At 40.4% G+C, this 20,449-nt stretch overlaps 1 protein-coding gene across 1 annotated transcript; it reads left to right on the top strand.

Annotated features, from left to right (window-relative positions):
* Window positions 1-864: 864 nt before the first annotated feature.
* LOC129171628 (transmembrane protein 235-like) lies at window positions 865-19,464 on the top strand. The gene is made up of 4 exons (XM_054760478.1): window positions 865-1,289; window positions 2,011-2,088; window positions 4,038-4,175; window positions 15,171-19,464. Exons 1-4 carry the CDS (start codon window positions 1,124-1,126, stop codon window positions 15,413-15,415), a joined length of 627 nt encoding a protein of 208 aa, XP_054616453.1. The 5' UTR covers window positions 865-1,123; the 3' UTR covers window positions 15,416-19,464.
* The last annotated feature ends 985 nt before the right edge of the window (window positions 19,465-20,449 follow it).

Raw genomic sequence — 20,449 nt, 5'->3', positions numbered from 1 at the left:
CATCTTCTATGCCGCTTATCCTCACTAGAGTCGCGGGTATGCTGGAGCCTATCCCAGCTGACTTCGGGCGACAGGCGGGGTACACCCTGGATTGGGTGCCAATCAAATGCAGGACACATATAGACAAACAACCATTCACACTCACATTCATACCTATGGACCATTTAGAGTCGCCAATTAACCTAACATGCATGTTTTTGGAATGTGGGAGGAAACCGGAGTTGGGTGAATAGCATACCATGTATTTGTATCTAAAGACTAAAATGTAAAATATGAATATATAATAATAATATAATACAACCATGTTCTAAATGTTTAGCAAAATAAACTTATTTATTTCCAAATGAAGCCTCTTCAGGGCAGCCGCACAAGAGGCACCCAGCTGAGCGTCCTAGCTGACCATCTGTAGTCCAATGAGATTGCTGTGTTTATTGATTTTTGTCTTCTTGTGCTGATTGGGGTGTTGTTCTGGTTACCTTATAGTGCTCCACTTTCTTGATGCCTTACCATAAATGCTGCTGCATAATATGTTATTTTTCATCCTGATTTGATTTTCCGTACATCTGTTTTTTGACTATGCGCACGGTATCCCATAAGCATCTGTGTGATTAATCATACAAAGGAAGAATAAATTAAACTAAAAGAAAGGAGCTAGTAAAAGTAACCAACAGTAGTTAGCAACCTAAAACGTAAACGACGACTCTCTTTGGAAACACTGCGTGACTACTATCAATTTGAAACGACAGTCAGAGAGCAACATCATGCCCGGAAGCGTGATTTACAAAATAAACTCCGCGTAATGATATTATTTTTATTTTGAAGTGCATAACCGGAAATTAGACGTTTCTTCTGTTTCTTCTTGACACTCCTCTTATTCAGGCGCTGTTCATCCTGCTGTGAATCACCTGTCAGTGACCTACAGCGTAGAAGCATATCATTGTTGTTGTTTTAGGGGGAAAGTGCCCGGAAAGTGTGCTTTTTAAATCCGTAATTGAACTCTAGCTAGTTTTAAGAGAGTGGTTTGTAGAGAGCTTTTGAGGGTCGGTGCGGACTCCAGCGTAACTGGGTTTCTAATTTATTGTGAAGAAATGTGCGGAATATTACAGCAACTACAGCGAATTTCATGATGAGGTACGGCTTCGTGGTTCTGTCGGCGGGCTTTACAGGTTTGCTCAGCTTTTGCCTCTTGGCCGTATCAATCGGAACTGATTACTGGTACATCATCGATGTGAATAAACCAAACTCCGAGGACCTGAGTTCATACTCCGGACTGTGGACGATTAATGAAGGTGTGTGTGTTTAATTAAAGTTATTCATGTGTCTTTAAGAAAAGACTGATGGATGGCATTGTGCATATTTTCCATTAAAACAGCTACCCACACCCATGAATGTTTTTTAAATAATGTAACACAAGCCTTGCATCATCTCTCAAGTCAAATTTAATAGCATCTGAACAAAATACGACTGTTTGGTTTGATCTAGGTGTGCAAACGGCACCACCTTATATATTGTATATGGGCTCAGAAGAGCTACCAGTACTCTCATTTTCTTTTCAATAAAGAAATAAAGCTAATGAGTTTAGACTGCAGAGAGTGAGCAAGACTTAAATCTGCAAATGAAAATCTAATCTCGCCTCCAAGTGCTAGTCAGGCTGGCTGCTGAGAAATCCCACAGGGCAATTGTCTGTATGAAATTATCTGGAAGGATCATATAAAGTAGGATGATAGCTGTGCCAGAGATCATAAGACACAGTGCTTAAATCAGCCTTGCAAATATGGACCATACCATGTTGTCTGTATGTGTCAGGTGTACAGTGTGCCATGAAGATAATTGTAACATCATGTGTATTGTGTAACCTTTCAATGTCATACACGTTCAAGAATATACCACAAATCAACATTTTCATCCCCGTCAAAGGGAGCTCTCTTCAAGACACCAACAGCCTGATTGCTTGTTTTTTTTTCTCTCAAAGTCCATTCTCCTTTTAACATTTTCTCTTGACATTTCCAGGAGCAAACAGGAGTTCCGTCATCTCTACTTTCACTGCGAATATGTCCGCCCTGTCCGAGGTTGAGAGGCACCTTCTCGGTGAGTGTTTGTCTTCATCAACAGTCACAGCTTTTTGTTTGCTGGCAAGAAGACCATCCATCCATGCATTTTCCATTCGGCTTATCCTCACTAGGGTCGCGGGGGTATGCCGGAGCCTATCCCAGTGGGGGACTGGTCGCCAGCCAATCGCAGGGCACATATAGACAACAACCATTCACACTCACATTCGTACCTATGGACAATTTAGAACGTGCATGTTTTTGGAATGTGGGAGGAAACCGGAGTGCCCGGAGAAACATGCAAACTCCCAACAGAGATTCAAACCCTGATCTTCCAGATCTCCTGACTGTGTGGCCAACATGCTAACAACTAGGCTGGCAATAATACACAGAAAAAAGCCAAAAATAAAACTAGAATAGCACTCAGTAGAGCAGAGATGTCAGGCAAATAACCCTATAGGGCTACTCTGGCAGGGTACTGATCCAACAAAAAAAAACAATAAATTGAAAATGGTTACATGTATGGACAGTGGAATTAAGTAATGATTAGTGATGCAACTAAGTTTTTGACTATGACAAAAAGAATAACAGTTTATTGTAATATATTAGTTTGTAAATAATATTAATAAATATTATGATACAGTATATTGTTATAATATTTAATTTGTAATGTTGTTTTTTATATTTGTAGTATTACTTATTGCATTTGAATCCATGATTTATTTATAATATTTATTTTAATGGTGTTTTAAAATGTGAAATATATTTATTTTACATTTAGTATATATGATTTGAATTTTTTTTCTTCACGTTTTTAGTTGTATTTGTAATTTTAAATGAGGCCCTGTGGTTAGCGTGTTAGCCACACAGTCAGGAGATATGGAAGATCTGAGTTTGACTCACTGTTGGGCATCTCTGTGTGGCGTTTGCATGTTCTCCCTGTGCTTGCGTGGGTGTTCTCCGGGTAAATTGTCCGTAGGTATGACGTGAGTGTGAATGATTCTTTGGCTGGCAACCAGTCCAGGGTGTATCCCGCCTCCCGGCCTAAAGTCAGCTGGGATAGGCTCCAGCATACCCCCGCGATCGAAAATGAATGAATGAATTTAAAATGAGATTTTTTTATTTGTAATAATTTTACTTTTCAATTTAATGGGAGACTCGCTCTCTGAATGTTCTGAACTCCTGTTTCCAGTATAGCAGAACAGTATCTGTGGATGTACTGCATAGCTCAACTTCCCATAGCTAAGACTGAAGCAACAGTGCCTCTGCTGGTTTCAGCCAAGCAGTGCATTCCAGACACTCATCAACCAATAAATAGTTTTTTTTGTACACACATTGGGTCACGTCAAATCAGTGGTACTGATAGAATGATTGACAGGTGAGACCGTCCAATGACTATGCCTAAATGGTCGACCAACGATGGTAAAAACGTGCCTCCAAATTGTAATATCATATTCAGTCTATACTTTGTTTTTCAGTAAAGTTCAGTTATGAAAGAAATTGCCGACGGAGATGGCCAAATACCAACTGATTTTTCATTGCTGACGTTGTTTGTCCAGATATGATCAGACATTGGGTCACGCTATCCTACAGATGATTGTCTTACTGCATACTTCCTGCATATACAGGTCACAAGTGCCCTTTAGGTTTATCTCCATCTTCTGGATGTGGTTGCTCACTGCCCGTCTTGCCGTTGTGGCTGGCCTTTATTTCGATCCTTGCCAAAATTTAACAGGTTCTTGGTTGGCATCGATGCCACACACGCACCAAATTCCACGTTTTATTGTTTTGGCGTATTCCAAACAAACAAATCAATGAAAAAAAATGAACAGACAATTAAACAAGTCACGATCAATACAATACAATTATAGTCACATTTTCTGCATGTAGCGTGTGTATTTGGGCAATTTGTAAGTGTGTTTAGTCCGTTGTCGGGCTCCAGGGTGACAAATAGGAATCCTATACCGTCGCTGTGATTTATGTTTACAGAGCTGCACAGGGCGGTGGTGATTGTATTGCCCCTCAGCCTGGTGCTGCTGGTGTTCGGGTGGATTTTCGGACTCGTCAGTTCGTTGGCCTGCAGCCCAAAACTACTGACTGGGACCGCATTCTACTTCTTCTTCTGCAGTACGTACAAACACACGCATGCACACACACACAGACATATATGATTTGTTTCATATCATTTGGGCCACTTATATGCCGTGTGGTGTGTGGGTTGGAGAGGCTTTTGTTTGAAGAAAATGTGCCTGAGTGGAGGATATGTGGGAGTGTGTGTACATGTGGAGAATACAATCCACCTTTTTTTTTTTGTCTTGAGGTGGCTTGCAAGAGCCTTATTTCAGCCTTGTCGATACTGTGCTAATGCACAGTGTGGCAAAGTGATGAGAACAGGTGTACCATTGTACAGTTGACTGAGGAATTGCACACAAAACAATTAAAAGGATATACAGTATATTAATATATTATGTAACTGTTGGACAGAGGAAATGTCGGGTGGTAGTCGGAGAGACTGTTTGTACTGAATTTCCTTTAGTACGGCTGGTGTCTTTGGCTACAGATGTAATTTACCACCACCAGTGGTGACTGTGAAGTGAATGAATAATACCTTGTAGGTTTCAGTGTGAAGTATTTTAGGTGTCCAGAAAGGCGTTATATAAATCCAATTTGTCAAGAATAATACAGTCGGCCCTCCTTTATTGCAGTAATTGGTTCAATACCCGACCGCGATAATTTCCGCAAGGTAGGATTCAATATTAATAAATTTAATATTTTCACAGTTATGGCATACTGTAGAAAAACTGTTTATGATCTTCTAAATATGTTTTTTAACATTATTGGGGCCCTAAAGACATGATAACAAAGACTCACACTTTAGCAGTTCCTTGTGGTTGTTTTCTGGACAACGCACTTCCTGTCACGAGGTGGCGAGTGTCTGTGATGGATTCCAAAGCAGACAGCACAACAAGAGTTCCGTGTAACAAAAATGATTTATTAAAAAGTACAAACAAACAAAATATCAATGTCCATGAAAAAAGTACACAACACAAAATCACCGGCTCAAGTCACGGGAAAAAGGAAAAACTAAGTACTAACAAAAAACACTGCATACACGGATAGCAGGGAAAAAAGGGTGGAACAAAAAATCACTGTCATCAAAATGAGATAGGAACAATACTAGCAACTCGGTAACAAAAACCTTAGTACGCAACAGCCACAAACGGCAAGAAAAAACAAGAAATGCAACCACTACTCACAGTAGGAACGAGGTACGACCAGCACTAGGGAAAGGCTACAGAACAAACAGGTAGGCAAGGACATCAGGTGTGCAGGAGAAGTCGTTCTGGCAACAAAGGGAAGTTGCTGTTGGTCTAAATAGTCCAGCCTAATTGGACACAGGTGGGCCTGCTCCACCTCTGATGGCTGAGTGTGCTGTAACAGAAATAGCCATTAGGTGGCAGCAGAGCAGCACACTCACTCATGACACTTCCGCCGTTACAATAAACTGATGTATTGATGCTTTAAATTTGTATTACCCAATATAGTAGGCAATATAAGAGTAAATAAGACCATGTAAAAGGTGAATAATACAGCTCGAGCAGTGTCACAGTACATGTGTTCCCTAGGGCAGTGGTCCCCAACACCCGGCCGCGGCCCGATACCGGGCCGTGGGTCATCTGATACCGGGCCGCACAGAAAGGAAAAATAATTTCCATTATTTCTTTTTTAATTTTTTTTATTTTGTATTACTCTCTGTTACATCCGTTTCACTTGACGCACGGCCATCGTGCGTGTGCTAACTTTATCTCATGCCGCACAAATAGACTACTACTGTATTTTTACCATTTTTCTTTCACCTCATATTTGTTGTCAAATGCTGATACTATGTGGGAATGCATAAAGGTAAGTTTTGATGACTTATTGAGTGCTAATGTGCACATTCGTCTCAAGCTAATTCATGCTAGAACACTGCCTTTTCCCACACACGTCAAACAGCGATGTAATAATCTCTCGGAAAAACTTGGCTTGAAGTTGAACTGGTGGATGGTGGGTCGGCATTCATTTTGTGCTTTTAATTTGATGTTATTCATGTCTTAGTTTTACACAATACATAATAAATAAGATAAATTAGATTGCTATAATGTCGTAGTCAGCATGCAATTTTACTCTTGAATATACGCTTGTATGCGTCACTGTTCTCCATTTTCTTGCATTTCGCTGGTTTCAGTTTTGAGTTCAATCTTTACAGTACATATAATAAATAGATAACAGTTTGGGGCACAAAAACATTTATGTCCCCCAGTGGGGCAATAACAGAAAATAATTGAGAACCACTGCTTTAGGCCAAGAATAAGTACAATATTTGTTACTAATAGTAAGCCATATTAGGCAATTAATGAATAAAAAAAAAATGTAAAAACCGCCATACACTGCAGCAAGGGAGCGATAACTGATATTGCGAGGGACGACTGCATTATTACTATTATTATTATGATTATTGAGATTAAGTGGCATAGAAAATGAATGTATGTCATTATTATTACAGTGTGCATTATTGAAATATCCCAGGGGTCAAGGATTGCAGCACCCTTAAACCCCCAGCCTGTTTTAGGGAGACTGTCCTATCTCACGCAAAAAATAATTTCCACACCACCTCACTTTAAGTCATTCAATACCAAAGACGTATTTGTACAGTTTTTAAATTCCTCACTTCCATAAACGTATATACGTCTTTTACGTTTTTTTGCAAAAGGAGGTGATGATGCAACTGCACACTAAAAGAAGTGACTGTCACTGCAGTTTTAAGCCATAAAAACGTCTACAAGATGGCAGAGGTGCATTTGATAAGAGCTCGGCATGGATCTTTTGCATGTGTTTACACACCCAACAGCCAGGAGGACATGGAAGAGCATGGAGGAGTGTCGCGTGCGGAAGGATTATGCATTGTAGGAAAACATTAACGCATGCACACGTGTGTGCACACACACAGTTTAGTTCCAAATGTGAAAACCGTAAATAGTTCACAATGTTATATTTGCAAATAAATTGTTATTTTGATGTAAATGTTGTGGAACGGTTGTTTAGATATTGAGCTGTCACAAAAGCAAAACATTTGTGTCAAAGTGAAAGTTATGCTTGAAATGTATCTCTTTACAAAAAGCTGTTTTTCTCCCCCTTCTAGTCAGGACAAATTCTATTTTTCTGAAAGGTACCTATTTTCTACTGCTGATTACTAAAGAACAGAAAAAGGTACAAACAAACTTTTTTCTGATGAAAGATGAGAGTCTTATCTTTCTTTTGGTAGGTTCCATGTTGATATAGCCGTAGAACACAATATTCTGTGTGGCTTCAAAGATCAGTCAAAATCGTCTAAAATGACCGATACTGAAGGGGATGTCTTTTGAAAAATGGCTGGGAGTGAATGAGTTAAGGTCAAGCAAGAAATGAATCAGTGAGCAGCTTGGTGCATGTCGTACATTGAAATGAAAGTTTTACTCGACTTAGCTTGCTAGCAGGCAATTCTCTAAAGCCTGTTCTATGCTTTCCGCATCCGCGTGGTCAGTGTGGACGAATGACATCATTTTCGCACCCACACACCCTCGAGCGGCCCTTTTCATGCGGAAAATTCCCGCTCTTTGCACCTACAAATTTTTCTAACTACGCTGACGGAGACACGCGGAAAAAAAATTGGCAGATGAGCAGGAGATCCTCGCAGATGAAGTACAGAAATATCGTCAGTTATGAGGCAGCCTACCCTGACGCAACCCTGAAACAAGTTGTGTTTTAAGTCAAACTGTTAGTTTTTTACTTTCGTTCAACATGCCTTTTGTGAGCACATTCTCCTGCCGGCGTACAAGTCCCTGTGGTGGGAAGAGTGATGGGCTGCAATTGCAGCACTCCTATTCAAAGGACGAGAAGTGCTCACTATCACAGATTTAGGCAGATTTGTGAACAATATTTGAGAGAAATGGTGATATTGTGTATGTGGGAAAAGTTTTAGATCTTTGAGTTCATCTCATAAAAAAATGGGAGCAAAAACCAAAGTGTTGCGTTTATATTTTTGTTGAGTGTATATATACACACACTGCTTATCCACTTGTCTTGTCTCCAAGAGACTTTTAACAACAGAAGAGGGTTTTCAAGCTCTGCCTTCTCCTTGGCGCCATGGGTAGCACTGTATTTGTTGACGGAGTCGACGTGTGTCTATACCGCAAGGCAGTTGTACTTCCTGTCCGTCACTCAATGTGTACCATGTGGGAACTCGGTATGCCTCTGTGACGTACGTTATGTTGTGTACCAAAAAATCAGATTACAAATACATGTACCGTTACCCCTAATATACAAGCAATGAAGTCGTTTTCCGCAGTATATCCCCTTTGAAAGAGAGGACTTATCAAAGGAGGCCGCACGGGGGCCTCGTGGTTAGCATGTTGGCCACACAGTCAGGAGACGGAAGATCTGGGTTTGAATCTCCGCTTGCATGTTCTCCCCGTGCGTGTGTGGGTTTTCTCCGGGTACTCCGATTTCCTCCCACATTCCAAAAACATGCATGTTAGCTTAATTGGTGACTCTAAATGGTCCATAGGTATGAATGTGAGTGTGAATGGTTGTTTGTCTATATGTGCCCTGCCATTGGCTGGCGACCAGTCCAGGGTGTCAGCTGGGATAGGCTCCAGCATACTAGTGAGGATAAGCGGCATAGATGGATGTACTTATCAAAGGAATGGCTCTTTTCCCTCCATTGTTGTCATGGAAAATGGGAATACTATATCTATATCTATATTATATGTTATTATAGATAAGATATAATATAACTTATTATCTTGTTATAGGTAAGCGGTAACGTGCTACAAAATGGGTCATTAGCAATCTGCCATTTTTTGTCACATATGCAAAGTGTAAAATGAATAAATGCACTGTCCATAAAGTAAGCCATGAGGAATGGCTGTGCTCTCAAGAGGCCATGGCTGCAGACACATGCAGAAATCTGTCACAGAGAGGGTCTGCACTTTGCCTGTCTGACGCTTTTCAGCCTCCAGTATGTCACACAGCAGAGCAGAGACACTTCATTTCATGCGTAGCAACAATTTTCCTACCCACATCCAGAAAATAAACTCCAATATGAGGATGAGGTGATGGGTTTCACTGATGTTGTCTCTTTTAAAAGGTATAATTGCAATTTATATCTCATCTCTTTATATCACAGCGCCCATATTAGGGAAACACTTGGCTGCTGGGTCAAAAAGGTCTTTGAAAGCACCACAACTGTGACAGGTTACACTGTTCTTTTTTTAATGCAGTTTTCATAGTAGACTTTGTGAAAAAAAAGTCTGCGGTGGAGACGAAATTGCATGAATGTATTTTTCAGAGGAAGTGTTTCCAATAAAAAGCAACAATTGACTCATAATTGACTTTGAGTCCATATAATTGACTACAACTACTGCTATTCTTTATGATTAAATGAAGAAACCCGCTCCACATCAAGAGCATGATTTAGTTTGTTTCTTCTCTAAAAAGAGGTCGTTTTTTTTCTCACCCTAAGTCGGTAGTAATGTATAAATACAGTAGTACCTCGCATATCGTAAACCTCCTTTTACGGAAATTCCCCTGAACGTAAAGAATTTATGTAAAGTTTTTGCATCGTATTACGTAAGAAATTCCATATAACGTAAAGCGTCAAGTCGGTGCAAGTTCAGAAATTCGATTTGAATAGCTCGCGCGACAGAGAGAGGGAAACGTTTTCCATGACTAACAGAGTACACTTGGTGACGCCTTCTGATGCTTCACGCTCTCATTGGCTGATTATCGGGGCACCGCCTACGCTCTCATCTCATTGGCTGACTTATACAGCGCGTACGTGAGTTTGTGTGAGAGACAGGCTTCTCCCTTCAACCTCCCTTCCTCATCGTAGTCGCCCTTAAACTACTTGATTGTTTTTGTTTTTCAGTTTTATTCATTTACAGTAATCTTATTTATTACCTTATTTTATATTGGAATGTTACTCTACTATGTTTATGCTAACATTTTCTTATATTTTCCCACCATATTTGGTGGACTTTGAATATTTTGAAGTTCAAAGGGGTGCGTTTGGGAAGATCTTGGAACGGATTAGGCTATTTACATGTATTTTACGCTTCGTATAACGTAAAAACCCTATAACGGAAACGTTCTCGGAACGGATTATTTATGTTCTAGGGGCGTCTGCTGTATGTGAATATAAAGCATACAATTGACAGTATAATAGTATAGCTTACAGTACAGCATACATGTACGACGTCATATCAGTGCAAGATGTGTATCTTTGGAAACACCAGCTTTGACAGTCAAGTTTATTAACAAAAGAGAGGTGAACGTAAGTTAAAGGGTTAGTTCAGATTTTTCAAGATTCAAGAGTTTTATTGTCATATGCATGGTAAAACAGCAGTTATACTATGCAATGAAAATCTTATTCTGTTCATTCTCCCAAGAAAAGAAAGAAAACACAAGAAAAGGAATAAGAACCTAAGAAACATAAACACATAAACATATATACCAATAAATTAAGCAACAACAACAGAAGAGACATTAATACAGATAAATAATACAAATAAATAAATAGTGCTATGAGTGTGTGCGTGTGCTGCGTGCGGCGTGTGTGAGTGCTTCGTTGAGAAGCCTGATGGCCTGTGGGTAAAAGCTGTTTGCCAGCCTTGTGGTCCTGGACTTCAAACTCCTGTAGCGTCTGCCTGACGGTAGGAGTGTGAATAATGAGTGTTGTGGATGTGTGCTGTCCTTGATGAGGTTGTGTGTTCTGCGTACGACTCTAGATTTATAAATGTCTTGCAGTGAGGGGAGGGCTGCCCCAACAATGTTCTGTGAGGTCTTGATCACCCGCTGGAGTGCCTTCCTATCACGTGTTGTACAGTTACCGTACCAAACAGTGATGGAGGCTGTAAGGACACTTTCCATAGTGCATCTGTAGAAGCAACTCAGGATTGTGGTGGACATGCCAAATTTCCTCAGTCTTCTCTTGACATGAAGTTGTATGACATCCCCATCAGCAGTGTCGTATACCAACAGTGACTTACCCCCCACTTTGTTCCGTGAGCGGAGTTCTGGTCGGAATATGTTGAGGAGGAACGTAGTTCCAGTTATTTGCTGGGGACTCTTAAGTTGATACAGACATGGTCTCACCAACGTGTCCTGGGTGTTCCCCAAGGCCTCCTACCAGTCAGTACCCTGAACAGAGAGGCGACCAGATGGCCCAGCCACCTCATCTGGCTCCTGTCAATGCGGAGGAGCAGCGGTTCTACTCCGAGTTTCTCCCGGAGGACAGTGCTTCTCACCGTATCTCTAAGGGAGAGCCCAGCCACTCCACTGCGAAAACTCATTTCAGCCACTTGTACCCGCCAGGTTGTCCTTTCAGTCACTACCCAAAGCTCATGACCATAGGTGACGGTAGGAAGGTAGATCAACCGGTAAATTGACAGCTTTGCCTTTCGGTTGGCGTGCCTGCATCACTGCAGATGCCGGACCAATCCGCCTGTCGTTCCACTCTTCCCTCACTCATGAACAAGACCCTGAGGTACTTAAACTCCTCCACTTGGGGCAGGATGATTTTAAATCGTTACTGGAATTACAACAGGTGAGAAGTGTGGATTATTCAGACGCGTCTTGGAGAAAGACACATACCACCGCTAGCTGTTATTAGATAAAATATGTTTAAGGATTGTGCAAACTGCATTGTGCTTCTATGCATTTAGTTTGTAAGCTTCCTTCGTCACATGTGAACAATGGCAATTGAAGAGAGACGATGAGTGTTCAGGAGCTGAATCTATTCTAATAATTACCACAGTCGCTTTTATTGCAAATGTTTACCGAAAATTTTGCTGACATCAAGTTAGCAGGAGGGTTCGGAAAGGGGAGGAGCAGTAGCGGAATGTGGCATTTTTATGGGCATCCCATTTCCTCGCGTTTATTTGTTATTTGCGGACAGTCTCGAAATGTAAATAGCCGGGATCTACTGTCATAGTATCTATTCACAACTCGTGCATAGTCCGCCAAACCCGATGGGCTGACTGAAGAAGTCAGAGACAATATGCTGATAAATGTGAAAGCAAATTGATCTGACTGTGTTAGTTGCTTGTGTGTCATTAGTCTGCAACAAAAGCTCAAGGCTGAAGGACAGATGATTTCAATTCCTTTAGAAAAGGCTTATTGATGATAAATTTCTCTTTCAGTGAGCAGGTTATGGCATGGTGATTGTGCCTGCCTTCATGTGTCAAACGTTGTCTAAAAGGTTTTGTTGTCTACTGCGATAGAGTTGCTTAATCAGGACTCACGGTTTCTTGTCTCCGGTAACTCGCTGAGACTAACCCCTGCTACCGCTAGCTTAATTAAAAAAGGAAATCAGGTAACATGTCATTAACTGTATTAGCAACAGATCTGGGGCCTCATTTATAAACATTGCCGTGCACAAAAAAAGTAGTGTCAGTGATGGCAAAATGTGCATGCGCACCTTTCATCGCGAACTTTGGTAGTTATAGAAAAATTCTATGTGGGAAAACAGTGTGCATTCCTACGCATTCTTTCACACATGCGTAGAGCTCATATTTTTCAGACACGGGAGTCAGGAGCACCTCATGGTGACGCCGCAAAATGAAGCTCATGCGCACATGAAAAAACACAGATGAACTAAAATACATATCATCACGTATATTTCACAATGTCTAAGCTTTCCTTCGATTGCGCATATATTGTGTATTTATTTGTTAGCGTAAATATCTAAATATAGAGATGTATTTAATTTTGTTATACTGTTTGCAACCAGTTATACTGTGAGGAAGATTATTTAAGTATTGTTTTTTTTTTGCTATATTTTTTTTGAATGGCTTGGCCCTGTATGAATAGGTTATTTAGGCTGACATCAGTGATACCGATTTGATTCGATACTTTGTGCCATTACAGTAATCTCTTGTTTATGGAGGTTAATTGGTTCCAGACCTGACCGTGATAAGTGAATTACGCAAAGTAGGATAAGAAAGTCAGTGTAACACCTGACACCTGGTGACCAGCGTAGAATACTACTGCAATGCCGCTCTTTGTAGTCAAGGAGAAGCACATGTGCAGGTGTGCAGAGAACACATGTTCAGGCATGTTCACTGCATAGAACATTCACAAAGGAGCTGCTGTCAGCCACAACTCACGCCAGTCACTCACACTCTCCACCAAAGACATTGCTCGCCACCCTGCTAACACTCAGCTCAACGCAGTCAACTCTAGCTCGCTGACGTCACATACGTCGCTTCCCAGGTCCCGCTCCTTAGAGTCACAGATATTACACTACATATCATGTCTTCTGAATGCCTTATATTTATATGTTTCTTTATGCTTGAAAATGTTTAAATTAAAAAATATAAAATCCAATTAAATATGCATATTTTGACTTATAATAGTTAATACTTATAATAGTAAAATAATTTATAAATTTATCTTGAAAAACCATGATAAAGTGAAGCCGTGAAATTCAAACCGCAAAGTGACGACTGACGACTGTACACCTAATGTGTCTGGTAAATTTGAAAAAGTAGTGTATTTCAAATCATAGCATAGCTCACAGCATGAATAATACAAGACAGAGCAATTTATATATGTATTTTAAACTAGATTATATTCAGGTAGCGGCTAGGGATGAGCAAGTGCACCACTATCTGTACTATCTGTTCACCCATCTAAATTATCCTTATCCATATCTCTCCTCGGAGTGGGCGTAGTTTAATGGGTGGGGCTTCAACCACTACATTATTTTCGGTCTGGACATGGATTGATCAGAAGTTGCTATATTTATTGTTTATTATTCAGCTGTATGTGTATAAGTGATCTGGAAGACTTTATTATTTCTTTATTTTTGAATGACCTGTGTGAAGTTGGTGATTCATGCAAACATCCAGTGATGGCAAACAGGGAAATAATGTATCAGCCTTGTTCAGAACTACAATCAAGTTTGCCAACTGACTTTATATCACCAGCCAAATTATAAGCAAGCGGACGAAAATAAATTAAAAAAAACACCGGCAGTGACTGAAACACGAGCACCACGTATGTTCCGAAACAAGTTTAAGATTGCAACGTATTGAGAGAGGTGTAATATTTTACCACGTGTAGTATGTAATGTAACGTAATGTAGTATGATAGCCATACTGGCAGAATGTTTGATGCAGCTGTGCAGGTGTACCTAATGTTGTGGCCAGTCAATGCAGGTTACTGTTACTGCCTGTGTACTGCCAACTGAAAATTAACAACATTCTTATATTGTAGCTAGCATGCATGTTTTATGATGACTTCATGGAAAAAGCAGTCATGCTACCCAAATTGAGTTGTTGCATACGTGACTGACGCAACACAAGCCTGCAGCGCTGTCTTGTCAAACGCACCGCGTACTTTACGAGACAAGTTTACCAAGTAACTTTAGAGGGGAGGTGAGGAAAACCTAATAAAGTGGAGGCAGTGGGCAACGCCAATTGCACCGTGTACGTGAACGAGGCACCGATCAACTCCTCTGTGGCTGCAGCCTGTCTCTGGAGGGGCGGTCGCTGTGTGTGACGAGCCAATCACAGAACGTAGAGAGTGAATACATAATGAGGATTTTCTTTCATCACGATTACGGATAACGACGAGATGCACTCGTTTCATGCTCGTATTCAGCAAAAATGCATTATTCGTAACGGATCCTGCTCATCCCTGGAAGCGGCTATCTTTCCCTCACTGTTAGTCCAACACGTGACCCTTAAAAGCATCACCATATTTATGAGCTATTTAGCATTGGCCATTTATAGAATATTGTGGGAGGAGTCGTGGGAAGACACCGGGGTGCAGAGCTTCCTAAAGGTTTTGCCTGTTTTTGTTTTTTTTTTTGCAGTGTGGTCCCAACTGTTTGCTTGCACCACCAGGTTGTATAAAATATAAAATACTTTTAAGGTCTACAAAAAAAAGTAAGATTTTTTTTTTTAATACAACAATACAATAATTTTTTTCAGTTTAATATAAAAACAAGCACATTACTTCGACAGATCAAGTTTTTTCGGTATGATTATTTATGTTTTTGCAGAGCTGTCCCATCTGTATGTTTGTTTTCATCACCAGGTCTTTTCACTTTGACTGGGGTCAGCCTCTACATCGAGTACCACAACAAGGCCATGGAGGAGTTCCATCGCAATGTGTCCCCGGAGGACCTGGCCTACGTGGACGTGTCGTTTGGCTGGTCCTTTGTTATGGCGTGGCTCTCTTACTCTTTGAAACTGGCCACCGGCCTACTGCTCCTGCTCGCCGCCAAAATCACCCAAATGAAAGGACGTTACGACTGTGGCGTCGCCGTCGCCACTTTGTGAATGTCCGCAGTCCACCTTAAAAAAATACCATAAAAGAGAATTTTATTCTTAAGCAACCTGAGATTCAAAAGAAAACATGTACAGTAGTTGCCTTCCTTGTTGTACTTAAATATGTTGTACATCCAATTCAGAGTTATTTATCATTATTACACAATGCATTGTACTAGTAATTATACCAGGAGCCAAGAACAACATACAAGCAGAGGTTTTAATCATTATAGTGACTTGGGTTCATTACAGCAGTACTGTCGCTGTCAAAGGACAGAGGGGGTGTGAGTTTTCAGCATACAAGGCGAGGCAAGTTTATTTATAGAGTACAGTTTGTAAGCAAGGAAATTCAAAGTGCTTTACAGAAAAGAAGGCTAAAATCACTTCATAAAATCCATCCATCCATTTTCTATGCTGCATCTCCTCATTTGGGTCGCGGCTATGGTACACCCAGGACTGGTCGCCAGCTAATCGCAGGGCACATATAGACAAACTACCATTCACACTCGCATTCATACCTACGGACAATTTAGAGTCACCAATTAACCTAACATGCATGTTTTTGGAATGTGGGAGGAAACCACAGTACCCGGAGAAAACCCACACACGCACGGGGAGAACATGCAAACTCCACACAGAAATGCCCAAGGGAGAATCGAACCCAGGTCTTTCCCAATCTCCAGACTGTTACTGTGTGGCCAACATGTTAACCACTAGACCACCGTGTGGCCCCACTTCATAAAATCATTCTAAAATCATGACATAAAACTATTGATTGATCGGCCATCGATCAGTATCGGACGACTTCCATGAAAAATCACATGATTGGCATATGCTGATAAATGCCTTTCAACGCCGAGCACCTGTGGCTCGTATTATTGCAGCAATCGCAGAATGTAGTATAGTGTCTTGGGTCGCTTCCTGCTCCCACTTTCCTTCACACTTCGCAGGCGTGCCGAAACAAAAACAAGCATGTCTGCCGTGTGGAATTTACCTGACTATATAAGTGAAATCGGCGAAGTAGCCAACTTTTTTTTTTTTTACAATTATTATATATGGTTTAAGGCTGTAAAACTCCTCACCATACACTTTGCTCAGACAGGCAGTAATGTTTTCTCACATTTGTCTCTTGTCTAAACACTCAAAAAAAAGTTCAAACCTTCATTTGAGTTTTAATAACCAACCTACTGGTCGGACACAAGAAATTATTAAGCCACTCACGCGTATTCCACTCCTGTTGCAGTTCTCCTCCTTCGAAACGAAGATTCATTTACAAGCTAGCAAGCTAGCAATGCCACAGGAAACACAGCAGAGTGGCACAAAGGAGATAGATTGACATTGGTCTACAGCCAATCAAGACACTGAAAATAATGGACGGTGCCGACAGACAAGAGAGGAAAGAGACACTCAACTTCCCCCAATGCAATTCTTCTTAAAGGGCCAGGCTAACAGCGTTCATACGCTGCAATAAATAGAAAAGACGCACAAAAAAAAATCCGCGAAAGGTGAACCGCGATAGAGCAAGGGAACATTGTACCCAAAAAATAAATTCATCAGACTACATGACCAGCCTTTGTCAGCGGGGGAAGACACCGGGTTCGCCGAGTGCTCCAACAACGCACACTCACATCCCAAGTCTGCTTAAAGAAGTTGTCTGAACCTCCGGAAGTTTCACGAGTGATATATGTTCTCTTCAAAAAGTAAGTAAAATGTGTTTTTTCTAAATTAAATTAAATTAATTTATGCTTCCTTTTTTCATATCATATAGCCAAAGCAGGGGTGCAGCCAGGAATTCTGGGCCCCATGAAAAAAAAAAATCACCCCTTTAATTAATGACTAATTGTATAAGTAATGACCTAATTGTCCTACTTTTCTCCTTTATACGCCACGCCTCGCCAATAGCACTCATCATAAATGGAAAAATGTATAATTAATCCATATGATCAGTATCGATATCGGCCGATTTCACTCATGGATGATCGGAATCAGCAGCATAAAACCCTGCGGCGCTTGACCATGAAAAGACTTGTACACAAACTGAACTGTTTAAAAGTCTATTCTCCGAGCGACAGGAAGACAGCGCATAGACCTGAGCACTGGACTAATCTTGTTGTGTTTCCTGGTTCTAGTCGGGACTCGAGCAGCAGCATTTTGGATTTACTGTAGCTGTTATACGGCTTGTTTAGAGAGCTTTAGAAGGCTGTGGATTAGTCTCTGTAAATCTGGCTCAGACACTGTTCCATTGATTTTGGCCATGTTTTTTTAGGTGGTAAGAAACTGCTGATGTTATTGATTGGCTGTTAAAGTCTAAGCCCAGTATTGCCCCTAGATTTCAACTAGATGATTACATTTTAGAGAGAAAGTTCCAAGGTTATTGATAAAACTTTATTTTGTTTCTGTGGGCCACAGACAATGATTTCAGTTTTGTCTGAGTTTAGCTGGAGGAAATTGTTCTTGCAGCCACACACACATCCAATCACACATCCATGCATTAAATGAATATAAATATGAACAGATGGCAGGGTGAAACTCGATGCCACATGAAGAATTAGCCCAGCATGAGTCAGCCTAAAAAATACGCCCAAGGAAATTCACTGAATAAGAATTTAAATTTTACTCTTAAGTTTCAAGACTGTGTCTTACTTCCTGGATTGAAGATGGAACACTGGTTACAATGACGGCTGTCTGAGGACAGACCCTTGTGGAATGCCACTGACTGGGTTATCATTGTTAATTTAGGGACTTGTGCTGATAAATTGCTGAGTTGTAGATCGGGGTCAAACCAATCGTAGCAAGACGTGCTGCATACTTGTGCTGTTCTCAAAAGTGGCACTAGGGATTTCGTTATTTCTTAGACAGTCTATCCGGAAGGGAAAAAAGTTCAATAAAACACAGAGAAAGATGGCTGCTGAACCTGTCTCTATTGTCAAGCAAAATTTATATGGAAACCAAGGTTAAAATATTGTCGGAACTCAAAAATGCCTCTGAAAATGATCATTCCAGAAAGAATTGCCTCATAACAGAAAAGTACAGATTAGTCATTTCCTCATACCGCTTCATCTCAATGCTTCATCAGTATAAGTGCCCAATTAAACATCATGCAAAGCCTTCTCCGCTCCAAGAAAATAAGATGGAAAAGTTACATTTAGAAGAAGGGGGGAAAAGTCTGCACCGCATATTCGAACTTGTAAAGTAAAGTTACAATGCTCTCATCATGAACACTAGAGTACGAGAACACACACCTTCATCTGTTTAAAACAAATATTTCTAGAAATAACGCAGCGTTCTGGCACAGCAATACAATGCATGGACCGCCCATGTCAACTGCAGGCTGCTAGGAAGCAACTTTACAGGGTCGCAAATGCGTTGTCTACAACAAATTCATTAACATATTAATTCATACGCTACACTCCCATTGGCAAACAGCGAAACGACGAAGGACACACAAGAATGTATTCATGCAGACTGACTTTGTGTAAGAATGCAGATAAACATGTTGCTATATACATGATGCTATGATCGGTGCAGAAGATAAGCTTTTACCGCTGTTTGAGTGCCTTGTTTTTAATTATTTCTTGTCTTTATGCAACAAGGCACCATACACATTCACACAATTACAGCAAATTATTTCAAAGGCATTTATTCACGCTAATCTGCCAAACATTGTACAAAGACATTGAGCATGTACCTGGCCATATTGAATATTTGCCCCCCAAGCGTCATACTTGGAAGTTGCAACCCACCAATAGGACCTAATTCCTTTTTTTGCCTGTTTTTAATCCAGCATAAAAATTAAAAAAGGAGACGTCTGAATCTTTTAAGGTAGGAGATGAAGGTCAAAGAAAGTAATTTACCAATGAATGAAAGGCATCGCTAACCAGATCTTCTTCCATTTCAAGTGAAATATGTGCTGTGTTTGAAATGGTGAGTCATGTTTGCCTTGTTGTTTTGTTGTTTGGCTAACTGTCTTATTGCAACAGGTTTCACCCAAAAAATAAAGGTGTCATGTGCATAACGATGAAAATGGAGTGTTCTCTTGTGTTTTTTTCCCAAAAGAAGATGTATACGCCAACAATAGCAGTGGTCCGAGGACAGAGCCCTGCGGAATTCTATAAAGTACTTTTCAGTTTGCCATGCTTGAAAACGAGCCCCTATTTTTCCTTTGTAAAAATGAATTTCAAATAATAATTTTAAATATAATATAATATTATTTACGATCAATTTAAAAAATGTAGCCTAGATCAGGGGTCACCAACGTTTTTCCTTGTGAGAGCTACTTTTACAAAAGGAAAATGGCCAAGAGCTACTCATTTTTGCAACATTTATTTTCAGAGCTTATTTTAAACCCAAACAAAGCGAATATGCTTGTTTTACCAGAACATTAACAAAATGCTGGTGTCCACAACTCACATTTTGTATTTCAGAATGCATTTCTTTCTACTGTTCTTTCATTATTAACTGAAAACCTGAATGAAAAGCAGGCTTGCGGGCACCTCATGTGGTCGTGGGGGGCTACCTGGTGCCCGCAGGCACCACGTTGGTGACCCCTGGCCTGGATGAACAAATCCTGATCTAAATAAGAAAATATCTCAGCCTACAGACAAAGTCAACACTTTTTTGACACAGTTTTTGACATTATTTTCCGAGCTAATAATGACTGTCTGAGGACAGACTCCCGTCAAACGCCATGAATGATTTCTCAGTTTGCCATTTACAACAGCGCACCTTTTTTTTTCTACATAATATAGTCTAGAGTCAGAATCTTTGAATTGTAGAAGAACAAATCTGGAGTAAATTAAAAAAGGTTCAGGGATCAGACAGGGAGCAGACAACATATTTCTGGGGTGCGGAAAACAGTGAGGTTTCTCATCATCTTCAATCACAATTGTGATGGAAGTTTGAAGCCAGTTGCATGAACTATTTAAAATAAATTTAATGAGCCTCTAAATCAGAAAAACGGATTCGTTTTCTGAATTTTTCAACAAATTGAAGAAGAATGAAGTTTGATCTAAATAAGTAAATGACTGAGAAACTACAGGCAAAGTC

The sequence above is a fragment of the Dunckerocampus dactyliophorus genome, chromosome 18 (genome assembly GCF_027744805.1).
Source record: "Dunckerocampus dactyliophorus isolate RoL2022-P2 chromosome 18, RoL_Ddac_1.1, whole genome shotgun sequence".
Lineage (NCBI taxonomy): Eukaryota > Metazoa > Chordata > Actinopteri > Syngnathiformes > Syngnathidae > Dunckerocampus > Dunckerocampus dactyliophorus.
The sequence above is the reverse complement of the archived record's forward strand: the minus strand, read 5'-3'. Positions and strand labels throughout refer to the sequence as shown.